Raw genomic sequence first — 18269 nt, forward strand, 5'->3', positions numbered from 1 at the left:
TGGAGATTGCAAAACACTGGGCAAATTATGAGTAAAGTAAAGTTTGATTATTGTATGATCCAAACTTCCCTTTAGTATCTTTATCCCTACTTTTGGTTTCCATCCTTACCAACCTTCAGTTACCTCGTATTAAGCCTTAAATGCCCTTCTTTTCTATCTTACTAATGTCAAACTTCAAATATTAATTCTTTCCTTCCACAAACTCTCTATAAAAACGATTTACCCTTGTGCACCAACAAACAGCAAGCTTGCACCACCACAGACAAGGTCTACCTAATATACTTAAGGCTTAATGTACTAGAAGCAATGTGGCCACTTACAACTCACCTGTATTGATTTTAGTCCCTTAACCTAGCAGAAGCCACAGAGTCTCAACTGCAAAAGAAGGAAAACAGCTGGTAGAGCCGTTGCTGGATTAAAAAACACAAGATAGTGAAATGTCTATAACTGTAAAGCTTCACATCAGAGGTTGCAACCTGAAACTTCAGCTAGATCCACCTTGCACACATTTTCTGCCTAACCCAAATACTGTATTTTAATTTTGTTTAGTTACCAACATTTAGAACTTGGGAGCTTTCATTTATGTTCCAGATTTCTGGTTTCTTGTGCAAAACTAGACGATCAGGAACACTGGTCCTACGATGATAGATAGAAAGCATGGGATGGAGCAACAAGAGACTGCCCCACATACCCACCAATGCTCATTTAAACCTGCCTGGCCATTGAAGGCACTTGACTTTATTACTCCTCTTTTTTTTTTTTTTGCGGTACGCGGGCCTCTCACTGTTGTGGCCTCTCCCGTTGCAGAGCACAGGCTCCGGACGCGCAGGCTCAGCGGCCATGGCTCACGGGCCCAGCCATTCCGCGGCATGTGGGATCTTCCCAGACCGGGGCACGAACCCATGTTCCCTGCATCGGCAGGCGGACTCTCAACCACTGCGCCACCAGGGAAGCCCTTACTCCTCTTTTTAAATAAAGAGTCATTTGGGGTAGTTTTTACATATTTTGAGGATATTTTATTGACATATTTATATAAGTAATCTATCTGGATGGAATAAATTACCTTGTTATTTCTGTAAAGGCTTGAGGCTGTAGATGCTGAGGGAAGGGATATGAAGGAGGAAGGTGCAGACAGTAAAGGCAGATGAAAGAACAACTCGTGGACCCCTAGGGATCTCTCAGGACCTGTGATTTATTCTTAGATCCTCTGGAAACATTTTTAAATGGTCCTTATTATTGGCTGGTAGGATTGACTGTATTATTGTTTAAAAATACTTTGGGGTAGATTATTTGGGGTGTATTATTATTTAGTCTTTGCATGTCTTCTGTCCTTCATCCTCCATGGAAAGATTATGCTTCCCTGCCTCACTCTCACTGACATTCAGCCTGGCCATGGGACTTGTGGTCCCATGCCTTTAGGAAGACATACTTCCCCTTCTCACTGGCATCTCACAGACATCAGGTTTTGTTATATGGCTTGTTTCAGCCAGTGGAATGTAAGCAAAAGTGAAATGACAGCTTTAAAAGCAACTGAAGAGCATGGTTCACCATTTTCCCTTTGCCATGAGACCAGCATGGCCCAGAGAGTGGCTGCTTCTTCAGTCAGGATTCTGAAGTGAAGATGCAATTGATCAGATCTCAATCGCACCTGTGATGGACATGTAGTATGAATGAGAAAGAAACACTTGTAGTTTAAAGCCTCTAGGTTTGGGAGTTTTGGATACTCTACCCATACGAGCCCAATCTGACTAATACAGCTATTAAACAGTAGCCTAAGCTTCAACGTAACATAATGAAATTTTGTAAAGGCATTGAGTCACATACTGAAGTGGAAATGGGCAGGAGAGAGTTGACAGCATATCTTTTAGGACTTCCAGTTTCACTTTTCATGTTCTATGACGTTGGAAGCCCAACCCAGAAGGCTGGCTGAGTTCCACACCTTATGAGAATTAACTTGATATATGGTCTACATTTTGAAATTTTTTGTAAATCATATCTCAACTTTCATATCCTGTAGATTTTTCCTCTGTCAACTCAACTTCTAGTGTGTTGACAGTACACTAAAATAGAAACAAATGATAAAAACTAATTTAATTCTAGTAGAAAAGTGGCATATCACTATATTTATAGCACAACACTAATTGACAGGCTGCACCATTATTTCAATAATTTCAAATGGTATGTGACAAGAATAATAGGATGTCGAAGGCTTTTATTATTATTGCCATTCTTTTAGCACCTATCCTGACATCCTCCGTGTATGTGATTATCAGGCTCCTCAACAACAGCCCCATAGATTTTACTAAATCTATAGCCACTTGACTGCTACTAGGTGATTACCGCAAGGGTGCTGAATGGAGGAAGCTGGGAATATAAGACGTGTCTACCAACAGGAAAATGGCTAAATTGTGGTGCATAATCACAATGGAATGTTACACACACACTAACATGTTTATGAGAATTATTAATGACCTGGGGAAAATTCTGATACCAGGTAACTAAATATATGGAATAACCTCCACTTTCTAAGAGAAACATTTTATAGAACGTAAGTCTGGAAAGAAAGATCAACAATACTCACAATGGTCTTTCTGAGGGATGGGATTATGGGTGATGATTTTCCCCTAATTTCAGCAGTGAATACATTTTCCTTTACATATAAAAAGTAGAGGTTGTTAAAATAAAGAATATTACTGTCCAGAATTTTCAGTAGTGATATCTTCACAGTGCTGAGAGTGAAGTTGGCATTGACTTTCAAAACATGGAATTTTAAGAAAATATATTTGCCGTGACTTAATTATGTAAAACTCAACAGATTTCTTGACTACCTGATGGTAATGAGCTGACTTACATGATAAGTGGTAGCTTGAAGGTACACTTTCCACTTGGACTTCACTTGAGTTAAACATCAACATTTGTCAGGAAACAGCTTAAATATTTGACACTGTGTAGAAAACAAGTTACCAAAAGCCACTTTTTCCCAAATAATGAGATATACTTGTCTTGACATCACTGAAGTTATTATAAATTAATTTATCATAAGAGATTGACTCAATTTTAAAAAACAAGACAAAAACACGTGCTTCTTAACGCATCTAAAACTCAGAAAAGACCTTACTTGGGGTCTAATCTAGAATGTCAGGGAAGAAAGCCTTTCTTCATTTTAAATGAATGGGAATTCCCGTGACCAAAATCTCTCCTTCTTCGGATAATAACAACATGAAAATTTGTTAGCATTTATCTGCAGTGGGATGGGAAGTGATTGGAAGGTTCTGAGCAGAGAAGCAACATCATCACTACCACTCTGGCCTAAGGGAGACAAAGGCAGATGGGCTGAATGATAAAGGGTCGCTGCCCTGATCCATGTGAGGGTTGTACCAACTTGTACCAGGGCGACTGCCGTGAATGCCTTAAGAAGCGGCAGATTCTTGCAGCAGGCAGATTCTGGACCAGGTGCAGGGTATAAGAGAAACAGAAGAGTTGAGGATGACCTCCAAATTTTTGTGGCTGAGCGACTGCAATAACGGGATTGAATTTACCAAGATGGGGAATATTGATAGGGTAGAAGGGCCAGGTTTTAAATGGGGTGGATGATTTAAAGAACTTAGTTTTAGAAATAATCAATTTGAGATGTTAGGTGATCGTTGAGGATGTTGAGTGCTAAATTTATCCATACTGAAAGCCACGATTACCACTTGACTTTTCAGTCATTCAAAGCAGAATATTTGCCCTCCACATTCTTTCTTGCAATCTCCGAACATAAACTTCTCAGTATGTTTCCTTTTAGAAGCCGTTCCATTTCGTCATTTATATGCTATCTGCGATTTTTCCTCATCAGTGCCTTTAGATAAAAGATGTTCTTAAGAGTTAGCTCTCTTTGGGTTGCAAGTAACAAAAATCCATCTTTGATTACTTAAAGAGGCTAATTAGTGTTTAACTTAGCAATGCTTTAAAAAAACACAAGTATTTGGATATCAAGAATTAAGTGTGTAATGGAAGCTACAGTCCTTAACCTGAGAATCCTTGTATTATTTACATTAATCAAAAATATCACCCAAGATCTGTATGGATGTAAAGCCTCGCATACAGAATTCCATGATTACAAGTACATGAAACTTGCACATTTTAAGTAAGATGGTGAAGGACTCCAGTAAGTGTTCTGAACTCACCATGTTCAGTCAAGAGGAAGTATATGGGATTAATAACAGTACTTCAGGCTGGCCTGCTTCTTTAGATTTCATTCATCCATCTAGCTACCCACTAAACATTTAATGAGTGGCTCCCAGTGCCAGGCTGGGCACTGGGGCTGGGTGAACAGACACAGAGGGACTCTTTCCCCATAAAGTTTACAATCCAGAGGGGAAGACAGATAGCAAGCAAAGACTCAAAGATCTTATCTTCGTTCTTTATGCCTGAAGCATGACAATAATTCTCTTCATAGTGATAATCACAAAAGCCTTATTAAAATTTGTAACTAGGATTTGAAGCTAACACCGTGTCAAACGTTAGTATGACTATTAAGAGCTGCCAGTAAAATAATATTAGAAATAGTTTTCAAAGATTGTCTTACTTGTATTTTGGTACATTAGAAAAATTATGAATGTAAAATTTAAAACTTAACGATGGTCTTTATACACAATCTTAGAATAGTTAGGGATTTTAATTATCTCTATGAATTTCCCACTCAAAGTAGGAAACCTTTCTTTAATAACACCTACAGCCCCACATGCAGACTCCAGTTAAATTGGGGTGATAGGAATGTATCATTTGCAGGGGGGATTTTGTTCAATTACTGGAATTCCCATGAGACTCCAGGTCCATGAGCACAGAAGTCCTGTCTATCTTTGATCACCTTACCTGCTTCCTAAACACAGAGTAAAAACCCAATAAATACCGGTGTTATATACGGCATGAACATTCGAATTATATGGTTGAAAAAGAGGCTAGTACAGCGGTTAAGACTATGTCTGGATTTGTATGACTCTCTTGCTACTTACTCTGTGATCTCAGGAAAGTTATATAACCTCTATGTGCTTCCACATCGTCTCTAAAATGAGACTACTAATAGTTTCCAAGTCACGGTGTTGCTGTGAGAATTAAGAATCAATACATGAAACATACTTAGAACAGAGACTGGAAATTGCTCTGTAAGTGTTAGTCATTAAAATCATAATCACCATCATTACTGTAACCTGCAAATTCCTACTTTAGATTGGGTATTTATAGGCTATCTTTAAATTTTAAAGGGTTGTGCTTTTTTATAATTCTATTTCACTCACTGTACATTACCATGAAATTCCTATTGATTTATAATCAATCTCTTCCTTCTGTCTAACCAATTCACTAAGCTCTTCACTGATTTCATGATGATGTCACACAGTCTTTTACAACCATAATCTCTTAGCGAGTAATCACATCAATTATTAAGTCGGAGGAAAGAGCCAGATAACCTTGTATGCATGCATCAGTGCAATCAGAATTTTTGACTGATGCTGTGCTTTGAACATATAATAATTATGTATATTTAAATCTTACTAATTCAGAAGCGCTACTGGGAATACCAAATATATTTAGCGAAAAGTTCTAAATGCAGAATATATTCAGTTTATTGGCAAACCGACACGCTCCTTGGTCTAACCCCAACCATGTGTTATAAGAGATGGCGTCAGGCTTCTCCTAATAAGTAGTGAAGGATAATTAATTACCACATTAGTTGGTTGCTTGTAAATATATGCTACTTAAAGGGATTAAAATGTTTGGTTGCTAAAATTTCTCTCCAAATTCTCTTTTCAATAGATAATACAAAGGTAAAAATATGAACTTTCCTGATCAAATGAACACTGGTTAATGAAAATCCATAGTAGAATTGTGTTTTATATATATTTTAACTTACCCATAAATAACACTAGTAATAAAATTAGATTTTATACTATTGTTGTTCTTAGCAATTTTAGCCAGCCAACGTACATTCTCACGAAAGTTTGGGTATTATATACGGAAACAGAAATGCATTAATGAAATTGGCAGTCAAACACAATAACTGTCTCATTCCCATATAGGGCCAGTTAACAAAACATTTTTACTGGGTTAATTAATTTTGAAAATAAATTAAGAAGAAAAATTGTTTTACTGCACCATTGTTTTAAAATTAAAGTTAATCCTGTCATGCCCACATTCCTCATCTTTCAAAAAGAAGTAAAAACGACACCTACCTCATGTGGTAGGTATGAAGTTTAGGTGTGGGAATACATGTAAAGCATGTGAACATAAAATGTTCTAATTGCTATTAGCTACGATGATGATGACAAGAGTAATTCAAATGGTTGCATTGTGAGAAAGTAGCAATACAATACAATAACTAAATATATACTGCTGTTATCAGTTTCATGGAAATATATGTGAAAGACTACAAAATTGCAAATCACTGATTTTTCCGTAGCCTAATTTAAAGCCAGGTTAATATATAGCTCATAATTGGTGCTTGTGAATGTATCTGTGAATACACAGCTAACAAAGACTCAGCTTTGAAGGCAACACTGACTGACATCTCTGGTCAGATTTTTTAAAATATCCATGTATTCATGTGAAGCAACATCTTTGACTGGTAACCTTTTATTGTACATTGCCCTCTTTTGAATAAGTAGGAAAGAAAAGAAGAAAAACATCACTCTTGATTCTTTGGCCTGAACTTTAAGTTATTCATGCTTATCAAAAATCCTCAAGCTTTGGAGAACTAAAAATACATGAAATAAACCAATTAGCTTGATCACATTTTAAAAGAAAAGTGGATGGACGTGACTAAACATCCCACTCCAAAATTTTTCAAAAGATGCACATTCATTTTCACATGGGGTTTCTAACTGAAGATTTAGGGGTATCAGGAAGACATGTATGTGTGCCTCTGAGTTTACAAGGGATTGGAGTTGGGTTTCCATCATTCATTGGGCTTACTGACTTGTGTTGTCCATCTAAAATGATAAAGAAGGCTACCATTTTAAATGCAAAGTATTTTTTTGACGTTAAAAAAATCACAAGATACATACGAGTTTTCTTGGTGGTTGCATTAACTGTGGCACTAAAGGGACCGGTACCAGCGCTGTTGAAAGCCCGGACAGCCGTGTAATATTCCAAGTTGCTCTTCAAGCCATGGAGTCTGGCCGATGTCACATTTCCTGCCACTTTCAGTTTGCTCGATGATCCCTCTTCTCCATTATTCCAATACCGCACCTGGTGGACAGAAAACATAAAAGATGAGAAGGACTGACAAAACAGCATCCTTTAAATTAAGTGATTTTTATTAAAATGGGCACTGTAATTTATTTACTTTACCATTTGTTCCACAAGTAGTTTTTAAGGACCTACTATGTGCTAGGTGCTGCCTTAGGCTCTGTGCCACAGACGTGAAAGAAAAGGGACTCCTGGGGGAGACAGGTAATAAGTACACAAATAAACCAGATAAATTCAAAGACAGTAAGTGCTACATGCTACTAGCCCATAGCCTTATAAATGAGAAAATGAAGGGAAAAAATCTGCATTTCTAAGAGAGTGAGCTGCTTCTCCTTCCCAGACCCTAATCAACCTGGCTCAGGCTCAACGCTGGAAGGCTGACAGCTATGCTTAAACTCTGACGGATGGTGAAGATGCTTTCTGTGAAGAAAGGGACCTGTCAGAGCAAAGACCACTGAAAAGCCAGCTGGCCACTGGCTCGTCCTACAGTGATGGCCAAGTGTCACCAAGACCCCCGAGTAGGCAGAGCTGCTGCAGAGAACAGGAAGGCAGGTAACATAGGTTAATATATGGATATATTGAAATGTTTTACTTGTATTTCATTATTGTGAATCGTGCAAAATGATCTGAGACTGCTTATGAAGATATATACATTTACAGTATAAAAATATAAAAATGTTTTGAGAGTATTTGACAAAATAAAGAAATAAAAGTAGAAAAATACAATAATAAGACATGTTCCCCAGTGAACTCCGATTTATGCTATGAAGTCCTACTATGCTTTGCTAGACAGTTTGGATCCTTCATAAAATAAAAACAGCAACAAAACCACCAAACAAATGGCTCATGAAAAGTGCAACTATTCCTCGTGCTGAGACCAGATATCACCATCTGACCATCTAAAGCAGGGGTTGGACATGTAACACAAATACATAAAGCAGACTGAGTACATATTTTTTACTTTCCTAAAGAAACAGGCACTTGGGGCTCCCCGATGGCGCAGTGGTTAAGAATCCGCCTGCCAACGCAGGGGACGCAGGTTCGAGCCCTGGTCCAGGAAGATCCCACATGCCGCAGAGCAACTAAGCCCGTGTGCCACAACTACTGAGCCCGCGTGCCACAAATACTGAAGCCTGGGAGCCTAGAGCCCGTGCTCCACAGCAGGAGAAGCCACTGCAATGAGAAGCCTGCTTACCGCAGGTAGAGAAAGCCTGCGCACAGCAACGAAGACCCAACACAGCCAAAAGTAAATAAATTAAATGAATAAATTTATTAAAAATAACAAAGAAAGAAAGAGGCACTTTCCTGTTTTTCTTGCAGTCTTTGCCCTTTTGGTTTGACTTTCATTTATCTACTTCGATAGCAAAATATGAAAACAGGAAACCAGTTCTATAATTTCTGTAAGTAAACGGCTGCTTGAGCACAATGAAAACGGCAATCGATGCTCAGCCATCAGAGTCATGAAGGCAGTAGAGACGTGTGGGAACTGCGGCAAAGGAGACAGGCACGTTCCATCTTCGTAATGGAGCCTCTCCGCAGCTCTGGTCGATGGGGGGAAGATGGACCCAGTGTTTACAGGTCTTTTTTTAAAAGAAAGCAAAAATTTTGATTTTAATGTCAAATGTCCCAAATTTAGAGTTGGCCCCATTTGTCTGTGGGCTAAACAAAACGTGTTTATGGGTTGCATAGGGTAAACCCATTTCAGGCCTCTGAGAAAAATACACCTAAAGTTACTTTAAAAAAATGAGCAACTATAAAATTATTTCTTTAAAAAAGATTAACAGCAAAATATAAAATCTCAGGTTTTTCCATAATAATCCCAAATTAGCATATTAATATCATGCAAGATCAGTATTTTCCCTATATATGTGCATGTATATATGTGTGTGTATATTATGCATGTATATTTATATTGATATCAAGGCCCCCTTAAATTCATGCAAAATGCTGGGCTCACGTATGTGTATATGTGCGTTTTCCCTGGAAAGAAGCTATTACTTTTCAGAAAAACCTTGAAAGGAGGACGTAAACCCAAATAATTAGGACTGAATTGAATATGCACCTCCTACAGCTTTAAAGCATCAAATATAAATTAGCAAAACACATGCACAGATATGACAGATACCATTTACCATTATCAAAGAAAACCACATAGATTTTATTCACTAATTAAGGATAACATGCCAAACTGTCTTTTATAAAGCCACACCCCGCAAATTGTTAATGGATACGGAAAACTCACAAACATTCTAAATGCACCAACTGTAAACAGCGGAGGTACTGCTTAGGTTTAGATGACCACCATGATAAGACGCTCCCTGCTCTTTAAAACACTGTCTAGTTATGAAACTAAGAATGACACAATCGATAATTATAATAAAACACTGTAGTCAGCCTGAAAACTTGTGGCCTAGAATAGAGCATAGATTGGGAAAAAGATCACATAATGATGAGCTTTAATAATTGTCATTCAACACATGGAATGGCAAAGGCAGGGAGAACTCAAGTAACTCAATCAATATCATCCTGTGATACACACTGGCCTCTTGTTAGGTTTCCATCCATGCGCCATTCTTTCTGTATTCAAATTACTTCAATATAAGTTGCCTAAGAAATCATTCCTTAGGAGACTGATTTAAAGAATAAAAATAATTTTCAATTAGCCTATGGATTATCTTTTATAAATCAGTTCATAGAAGGTGTCTGAAAGCTCTTGATAGCAGTTTGTTTCTGAAGTACTTTAACCAATCTCCATGTATCAGAATGAGAGATTTAGTTTTAGATATTAGTTTCTGACAGGTATTGGAAATATTTAATCATAGAGAAAATTAGTGCCAAAATTGAGCATGATATTAGTTCAAACTTATTATATAATCTTCTTAAATAGCTTTACTTTAAAAGTTGAATAAATATGCATATAACTAAAGCATAAAGAAATAAAGCAGTGACATATATATTTCCAAGTAATAATCAGTTATGTTCTATAAAAATTTTGTTCAAAAATATTTATATGAGGATAGTCTTTTTTTTTTTTAATAGAGGAAAAAGCCAAGAAGAAAAGACACCATTTTTCCTCTCAGTTGTGTTCTGGGTTTAAATGGTAAAAGTTCTACACTTGAGAGGACAGAATAGAACTCCAACTAATATGGATTTTATAGGCACAACCACAATACAGGGATGAAGAAAGGAAACGTGTCCAGGCTGAAGGAACAAACTCTGAAAATATAATTGTGCAGAAAAGAGTTAATATAACATTGTCAGAACATAAAGGCAGCATCTACAAAAGATGAGCTGAGAGAGAACTATTACAAAGCACATGAGGAACCCTGCTAACACGAAAGAAAGTCAGCAGACTGGACCACAGGGGACTGCCTATTATACGTTTAGATGACATGGATCTTAAAATAAGTATATTTAAAATGTTCAAATTTACCAGAGAAGGGACTAAATTTATAATGCAAGAATAGGAGACGAAGAAAAAAGATGGGGCAAATCTAAAAAATATCAAGTAGAATTCTGACACCTGAAAAATACAATAGTAAAAAAGAAATCAGTGCTAGGATTGAGCTGAAGACTGCAAGGTAGAAGACAGAATGAATAAATCCAGAACATGGAGAAGGAAAGAAAAATTATGAAAGCCAAGTTAAGAAACACTGAGGATGAATGACATTTTCCAACCAGAGTTCCAGAAGGAGAGGTTAAGGAAAAGGCAACAATAAAAGAGAAAATGTCTCAGAATTTCCCAGAACTGAAGAAACGCAGATATTTTCATGTTGTAGATTCACTCTGAGTTCAGAGGGAGGAAAAATAAAAGGTAAATCAACTCCAAAGGAGAAGGTGGTTAAGACTGAATTGTGGCTCTCAACATTTTTTTTCATCACCCAGCCTGAGAGACACAGGCCACTCTCTCCATCAGTAGCGGGTCACCCTGCCTTGGTTTGCTAGTGTGAGTGTGCGCCAGTGCCAGCAACTGCATCCCTTGGCACAGAAAACAGCAGGAGGGGCGAATGCTAAGGTGGAATCATGTTCTGGAGGCAGGTTTGTCTTGGTCATCACCATAGCTCTGCCGCTTGGGTCGAAGCTTGTACACACTAAGTACCCAATATTGGTGAATTCTTGAATGACTTAAACACAGGCAGTTTAAAAATGCCTCCCTTCTTCCCACCACAGAGACACATAAGAAATATGTATTTGGTCTCTGCACCAGCCCCCCCAAACCCGTGGAATCTCAGAAGTGGTAAGTGTGGTTTTTTTTGTTTTTTTGTTTTTTGCAGTATGCGGGCCTCTCACTGCTGTGGCCTCTCACGTTGCGGAGCACAGGCTCCAGACATGCAGGCCCAGCGGCCATGGCTCACGGGCCCAGCCACTCTGCGGCATGTGGGATCTTTCCGGACCGGGGCATGAACCCGTGTCCCCTGCATCGGCAGGCGGACTCTCAACCACAGCCACCAGGGAAGCCCCGGTAAGTGTCTTTTGTATGCTAATGAGACATCTGGTGGCTGCGGTCTCCTGGGTATCTTCAGGACGGAGACTGGTTGCCAGGGTAACCAACCTTGTGATTAGAGGGTTGGAACTTTCAGGTCCACCTCCTGACACAAGGCTGGAGGTTGATTTGATTTGGTTAACTAACGGTCAATGATTTAATCAATCGTTCCTATGCAGTGAAGCCTCCATTAAAAAAAACCTAACTGAAGAGGTTTGAAGGGCTTCCAAGTAAGTGAACACATTGAAGTGCTGGGAGAGTGGAGGGCATGGAGAGGTCATGGAAGCTCTGTGCCCCTTCCCACATACCTTGCCCTACACACCTCTTCCGTTTAGCTGTTGCTGAGTTGTATCCTTTACAATAAATGGATAATGGTAAGTAAAGTGCGTTCCTGAGTTTTGTGAGCCATTCTAGCAAGTTATCAAACCCAAGGAGGGGGCTGTGGGAACCCCTCAGTTGGTCAGTGGAGGGCTGGACTTGTGCCTGGCATCTGACGTTTGTGTGTGTGTGGCGGGGGGTGGAGGGCAGTCTTGTGGGACTGAACCCCCAATTCGTAGGATCTGAAGCTAACTCTAGGTACAGAGGATCAAAATTGAATTGAATTTTAGGACCCCCAGCTGGTGTCAGAGAACTGGTTGGTGCAGAGGAAAAACCCCACATTTTTGGTGTCAGAACTGTTTTGTGGATAGAGCAGAGAGGAAGATTTTTTTTTTTTCCTTAATTCACCAAGCTAGTTACTCAAGTCCTAATATTCTATGTGCCCATGAAACACTGGGACTCCAATTTCTTGATAATAATTTTTTCTTCAGAACCGTAATACCCTTTCACAAGCTAATATATTTTTTATCTCGGTAAGTAAACAGAAATAAACTTGAGGAATGTCAGGATTTAAAATGCTATCTCTATTTCTGCAAGTAATTTGGTTATTCCAAAAACGAATGTCCCTGCTGTGAGGAGTCCTTCATATCACAGTATCAGAGATTTCACTTAAGCTTAAAATGAAATGCAGTTTATAAAAATAATATATTGAAAAACGGCATCTTTTTTAGCCATTAAAGTACAGGTATTTAGTCAGAACAGACTGAAATAATTTTGTGTATACTTACAGATTTTCAGGAAGACAAATATTTCATCTTAGCTGTTAGACGGAACACATTTCAATAAATATCGGGCAGGCAAATGCATTCGACAGGTTTTAGAAGACACATCCAGATCTATCTCCTACTCTTTACTTAGCTCTCAGTCCCTGGAGGGCTGACCGATGTGAATTACATACCAACTTGCTGACCCTCTGGCTTCTCACCGGATGGAGAGGAAATGGAGCAGGACCCTGTACGGCCCTCCCAGTACAAATCCTTTCTGTATACCCAGTTTCTTGTTTGCAGGAAATAGGCTTCATTTAGCCTCCGTGACCTACCCTGAGTTCCAAAGGGAGGATTCAAATAACTGCTTATCAGGGAAGGGAGGGAATACAGAAACAAAGGAGAAGCAGGCAAGAAATAATAGTGCATGGGGTGGGAGTGGAGGCGCAGGGTCCTGCTTCCACCTCAAGGAATATACATAACAACACCTTTGAGTTCTTCTGCAGGAACTAAGGGCCCTGCCCAGGTGGAGGATGGTAACTTCAGCCTGAGCACAAGTTTCCTGGAGCACAGCCCTGTTTACCTCACCACCAACCCATCAGAAGAAAGTCTGCACACAGTGGAAGATAAAGGAAGACCCTGAAGGCCTCCCCAAATCATTCTCCCTTTAAAAACTTTCATGGTCGAGCAGCATCTTCAGAGTTGGTTTTTGGACACCAGTTCGCCATCTTCCCAGTTTGCTGGCCTCCTGAATAAAGCCACTCTTCCATTCCTACCAGCACTTGTCTCTTGACTACTGGCTTTTGAGAGGAGAGCAGCGAACCTGAATTCAGAAACAGAGAAGCCAGGAGACGGGCTGGTGCGAGGAGAGAGAGGCGGGGATATTTACTCCCCTGGATCCCTCAATGCTGAGCCACAGTCTGGTAGGGACTATATTTGCCTAATAACAAACCCAGCTTTGTTTGGGTGGCTCTCACTCACACACATGCTTCCTGCTCTCTCCAGCATAACAAATCCTTCCACCACCTCCAGAAAGTCTGCATTTTATTTACTCAATTCATTTTTGCTGCCTTCCTGTTTATTTATATGGACCTGAATTGTCTCTATCCAATTTTCCTACGTACATGTGACTCGTTCTAGAGTGAAGTTAATTCTCTGATAGTAAGGAATTAGACTCTCTCCATATGTCTTTGTTTCTTCCAGTAGAATTTTCGTATTCTCAAAAAAGTATTCAAATATTTGACGTCTTTTTCCATTCTAATTAAAACGTTAGGAGCTAAACACATTCTGTACAGCTGTTTAGAACAGGAGGTAGGATAGAGGTATCAGTGAAGTTTTAGTTTGGCCTTCTGTACACATTTTTAGTTATGTTCCACTGCTACACATGAAAAAAAATAAATCTACTATGTTCCCCTCCCTCCCTACCCAAGTTCTATTTCGCTGCCAAACCTTTAAAAAAAATCTACAACTCCCCCTCGCCCCCCCTCCCGGGGAAACACTGACCGAAATGGCCCGCCCTGGCCAGGCACCGCAGTGACCACTTGCATTATTTATCTTCAACAGGAGGTCCTGGTAAGGAATGCGAAACTAACAAGCTACCACCAACCGGAAGAATTCGGGAAAGGTTACAAGGAAAGAGGAGATGCCAGCCCAGATGTCCTGCCAACTTCCCAGAATCCTTCTCGCTGGAATCCATCTTGGCCGAGCGATGCACGCGCCACCAGGAAGGACCCTGAGTCAAAGTGACTGTCCAGAGATAACCCCAAAACTAACCCCATTCCCATAAAACCCGAGACTGAGCCACGTGGGCAGAGCAGTTCTCCTGGCTTCCCTTACCCTGCTGCTCTCCACCCAGGAGCCGCTTCCCAATGAAGTCTTCTGCTTTGTCAGCACGTGTGTCTCTCCGGACACTTCACTTCTGAGTGTTAGACAAGAGCCCACTCTCGGGCCCTGGAAGGGGTCCCCCTCCTGCAACAGTCCCACAAATATGCTTACCTGTAGTATTTCACAAGTACAGATTTTTGTTTCCATCACTTATCAAGGTCATTCTCCCAAGTTTTATCTTCTCAAGACACAAAATGACTTTAAAGAAATGGACTGTATATACCAAGCTAGAACTTTGGAGCTTTTGTTCCTCAGGCAGCCACTACCCATGAACTTAAATCATCTGCATCCTCTTTACCTTGTCTGTACGTATCTCTTGTTCCTATGCAAAGGGCACAAGAAAAGATCTGAGCCTGAGTGTTGTGGCTTAGAAGATGAAATAAATTGGAGCCCAGGGAAATGAGCTGCTCGACGACTACTTGGTCAAATCAGAAAGAAAATGAGTCTAGATACTAATGATGATGTGCACTCAGCACGCCATGTGGCACATGATGAGACGAGAGGGAAGCAGGTGCTATTAACAATTGTAAAGCCACACTGGGGAAACTGCAACCCAGAAAGTTAGCCACATGCCTGAGAGTTAAATACTCTGCAGGTTACTGTTTAAATCATTACTGAGACTATGAAAATACATATTTTTATCTTGGCATAATTATATAAATTATTTCTTAAGTTGCCCCAATTAGTATACCTTTTCCTGAGCTTGTTTCTTTCTTTTCATACATACCAAGCACTTGGGGAACAAACTTTCACTAGTTGTTTCCTTTCAATACTGTATTCAGGCTCCATTTGGATGTTAAATTTGGTACTCTTTACACAGATAGGCAAGACGTCATCATTAATTTCGAGCAAAGCCCCATATGCTCATCGCTCCGCATCTTTTTGCCCCCCACCTAAGAGCAACACCAGTAGCAACACAAACAACAGCATCGAGTCCCATACTCAGATTGTGCTAAGTGTTTCTGTATTACTTCACTGGTTTTCAAATTTCCCCTTTCAATGAAATCTTATCCCAATGCCCAATATTCAAAACAGAAAAGGAGAAGCTCCCAAAGTCTCTTTGGGCCATTTTCACAATGGCTGCTTTATCTCACTTAAAGTTTCTCCAGTGATGCTGAGAGTTATTTACTGTTTTAACTGGGCCTTGGAGAGCATTCGTAATGTGCTCAAAGCCGACAGCAGTAAGATAATGGAGCCAAAATTGCATTTATTCAATCAACATGAACTTTTTGCCTGCCTCCTGTGTGCCAGATACAACTCTTGGCACTTGGAATACATCAGTGAACAAACGGGCAGAATCCCGTCGCTGGTGGAGCTTATATTCTGTCCCAGTGGATCTGAAGGCAGGTTTGTCTGATTCCAAAATGGTGTGGACTTCATGAGATACTACAGTGGCACTACTTGGATTCTTTGGTTTTCTCTCTTGTTCAATCAACCTCTCTCTCCTGACCTGAGCCACAGTGGTATAATTCTACGTTCTTAGGGAGTATGCATATCTGGACGACTCATGATCAGCTTAAACTGATATATTCTAAAATCTACCTGCCGCCAAGCTGTCAGAACCATCGCCAGTGACTGGTAACATTCCTGTGGTGCCTGGAAGCCCACAAAGCCCATTTATATAGAGTCTCTTGCTTATTTCTCTTAACTACTTCACAAGCTACAACAAAGTCAGAAATTATGATCCTATCATACAGTTTGTAAAGGACAAAGTTATGAATGGGGGATGTGTACTTCAGTCTGCTGTTGGAGGGATGCCAAATGTGCTCGTCTATTTTCTTTAAGTAAATTTGATTTAACACTGAATTTCATATCCTGCTCAGCTCATGGAAAATTCCACTTCAGTCACTCCTGGGGCTCCCTTCCGAAAGCCTGGCCAAGATAACTTACTGTTACACTGGTCTTATCCCTTGAGGCCCAGCAGTTCTGCCATGCTTCGGGAATAAGAAGTCCTTGCTGAGTGTGGGAAGCACAGCTGTTCCCTTCTGTGGTCTGGCCACCAACCTGGGCACTGCCAGGTCGAAAGCTGTGGGACCCACGAGATTTTGTAAGCCTCAGATCTTCGTTTCCTCCAAGGTCACCTGAAATTTCTCTTGTAGTTTTTCCTCTGTGGCATGTTCTCTCTCTTCACCCTCTAGGATACATGAAATAATCTCCTTAAAGGCTTGAGCTTTGGAAACAAAGCGAGGAAGGAAGGGATCTCACAGGCAACCCCATCTTGATAGCTGTCACAAACTCTCACGAGGCAAAAGAGCTTGGAGTCGAAGAACTGCTTGAGAATAGTTACTGGGGAGAAATCTATAAATTAATATCTGAAAAATTCTTCTGGAACATGGCTCACACTTATTCATTACTTATTATTATGAGCCAGAAACTGTGAGAAGCACAGGTGCCTAATCTCATTCAATCCTCTCAAAATCCTAATTAGGTTAGGCCCATTGTTCCCATTCTGCAAGCGAGGAAAATGAGGCTCACAGAATTGATGTAACTCTTCCAGCACAGTGGGTGGCAGAGTTGGGGTCTGGCACAGGTTTGACCTCAGGATTACGCTCCTTTACATCTGTGTTCCTTCCATCCCACTTACCATTCCTGTCAATGCCATTTCTCTAATCATTGGGGAGCTATTAGTGGTTGCCCACTATCTTTCACTGCTTCTACTCACTGTCAGGGAATTAAAGGAATTTTCCATCCAAGTGTTCTTGGCTTCCTTTAAGATGCTGATCAAGTTGCTCTGCTGTATTTATGTGGTGTTTTGCTTCTTCAGTATCACTTCGGTTTCCTTAAGTCTGGACAGCTCTGTCTGTGATCAGGTTCTCTGTCAAGACCAGGGCTTCCCATACATACGTGTGCAGGAAGATGTTTCCCTATGGGTATTTACTAAAAATGCACATCCACAACACCCACCCCTAGATGTTTGGGTTCAGTGGGCCCAGGGAGGATTCTGGGGGCTCATCTTCAGCAAAAATTTAGGTAATTGTGGTGAAGGTGGCCCATGGTGCATCCTTTGAGCACCACTGCTCTAGCCAATCCTTTCTCTACTTTATCTTTAATTTATTCAAGTCACTGCTTGTTTGGTTACAAGGACCAGGAACTCTCTCAAGTTCAAATGTAAAGGGAGCTGATGGCTGAAAAGGAGGACAAGGTGACATTATGAGAAAGAGAAGAGCCAACTCAGGAACTGGACAATTGTCAAAGAGCTCTTCTACTTTGCTCTTTAAGCTCCATGGGTCCTTGTCGCCTCCATCCTTTAGGGCTGCATGAAAGTATGTCTGCTCCATCTCATCTCTGTAAATCAGCTTTGTCCTATCTGCCCATGGCCTTCACTTGGGAAGTCTGAACTGGGCCCTAAATTTGACATATCACTGCATTATACTCACTAAACACAATCTCTATGCTGCTTGCTTCAATACTTCAAACAAGGATCTGACTAGGGCTTCCCTGGTGGCACAGTGGTTGAGGGTCTGTCTGCCGATGCAGGGGACACGGGTTCGTGCCCCGGTCCTGGAGGATCCCACATGCCGCGGAGCGGCTGGGCCCGTGAGCCATGGCCGCTGAGCCTGCGCGTCTGGAGCCTGTGCTCTGCAACGGGAGAG

The 18269-nt window shown here is 40.5% G+C and overlaps 1 protein-coding gene across 8 annotated transcripts in view; it reads right to left on the bottom strand.

Moving 5' to 3' along the window:
* Window positions 1–18269, bottom strand: part of CNTN3 (contactin 3) — a 321933-nt gene that overhangs the window by 10911 nt on the left and 292753 nt on the right. For 4 of the 8 annotated variants that reach the window (XM_033865296.2, XM_019947642.3, XM_033865295.2 and 1 more), the window contains one exon: window positions 7044–7227. In XM_033865296.2, coding sequence (XP_033721187.1) covers window positions 7044–7227 — 184 coding nt within the window. The other 4 variants (XM_033865298.2, XR_004528605.2, XM_033865299.2 and 1 more) reach the window with 4 other exon arrangements.

Source organism: Tursiops truncatus, chromosome 10 (genome assembly GCF_011762595.2).
Source record: "Tursiops truncatus isolate mTurTru1 chromosome 10, mTurTru1.mat.Y, whole genome shotgun sequence".
Lineage (NCBI taxonomy): Eukaryota > Metazoa > Chordata > Mammalia > Artiodactyla > Delphinidae > Tursiops > Tursiops truncatus.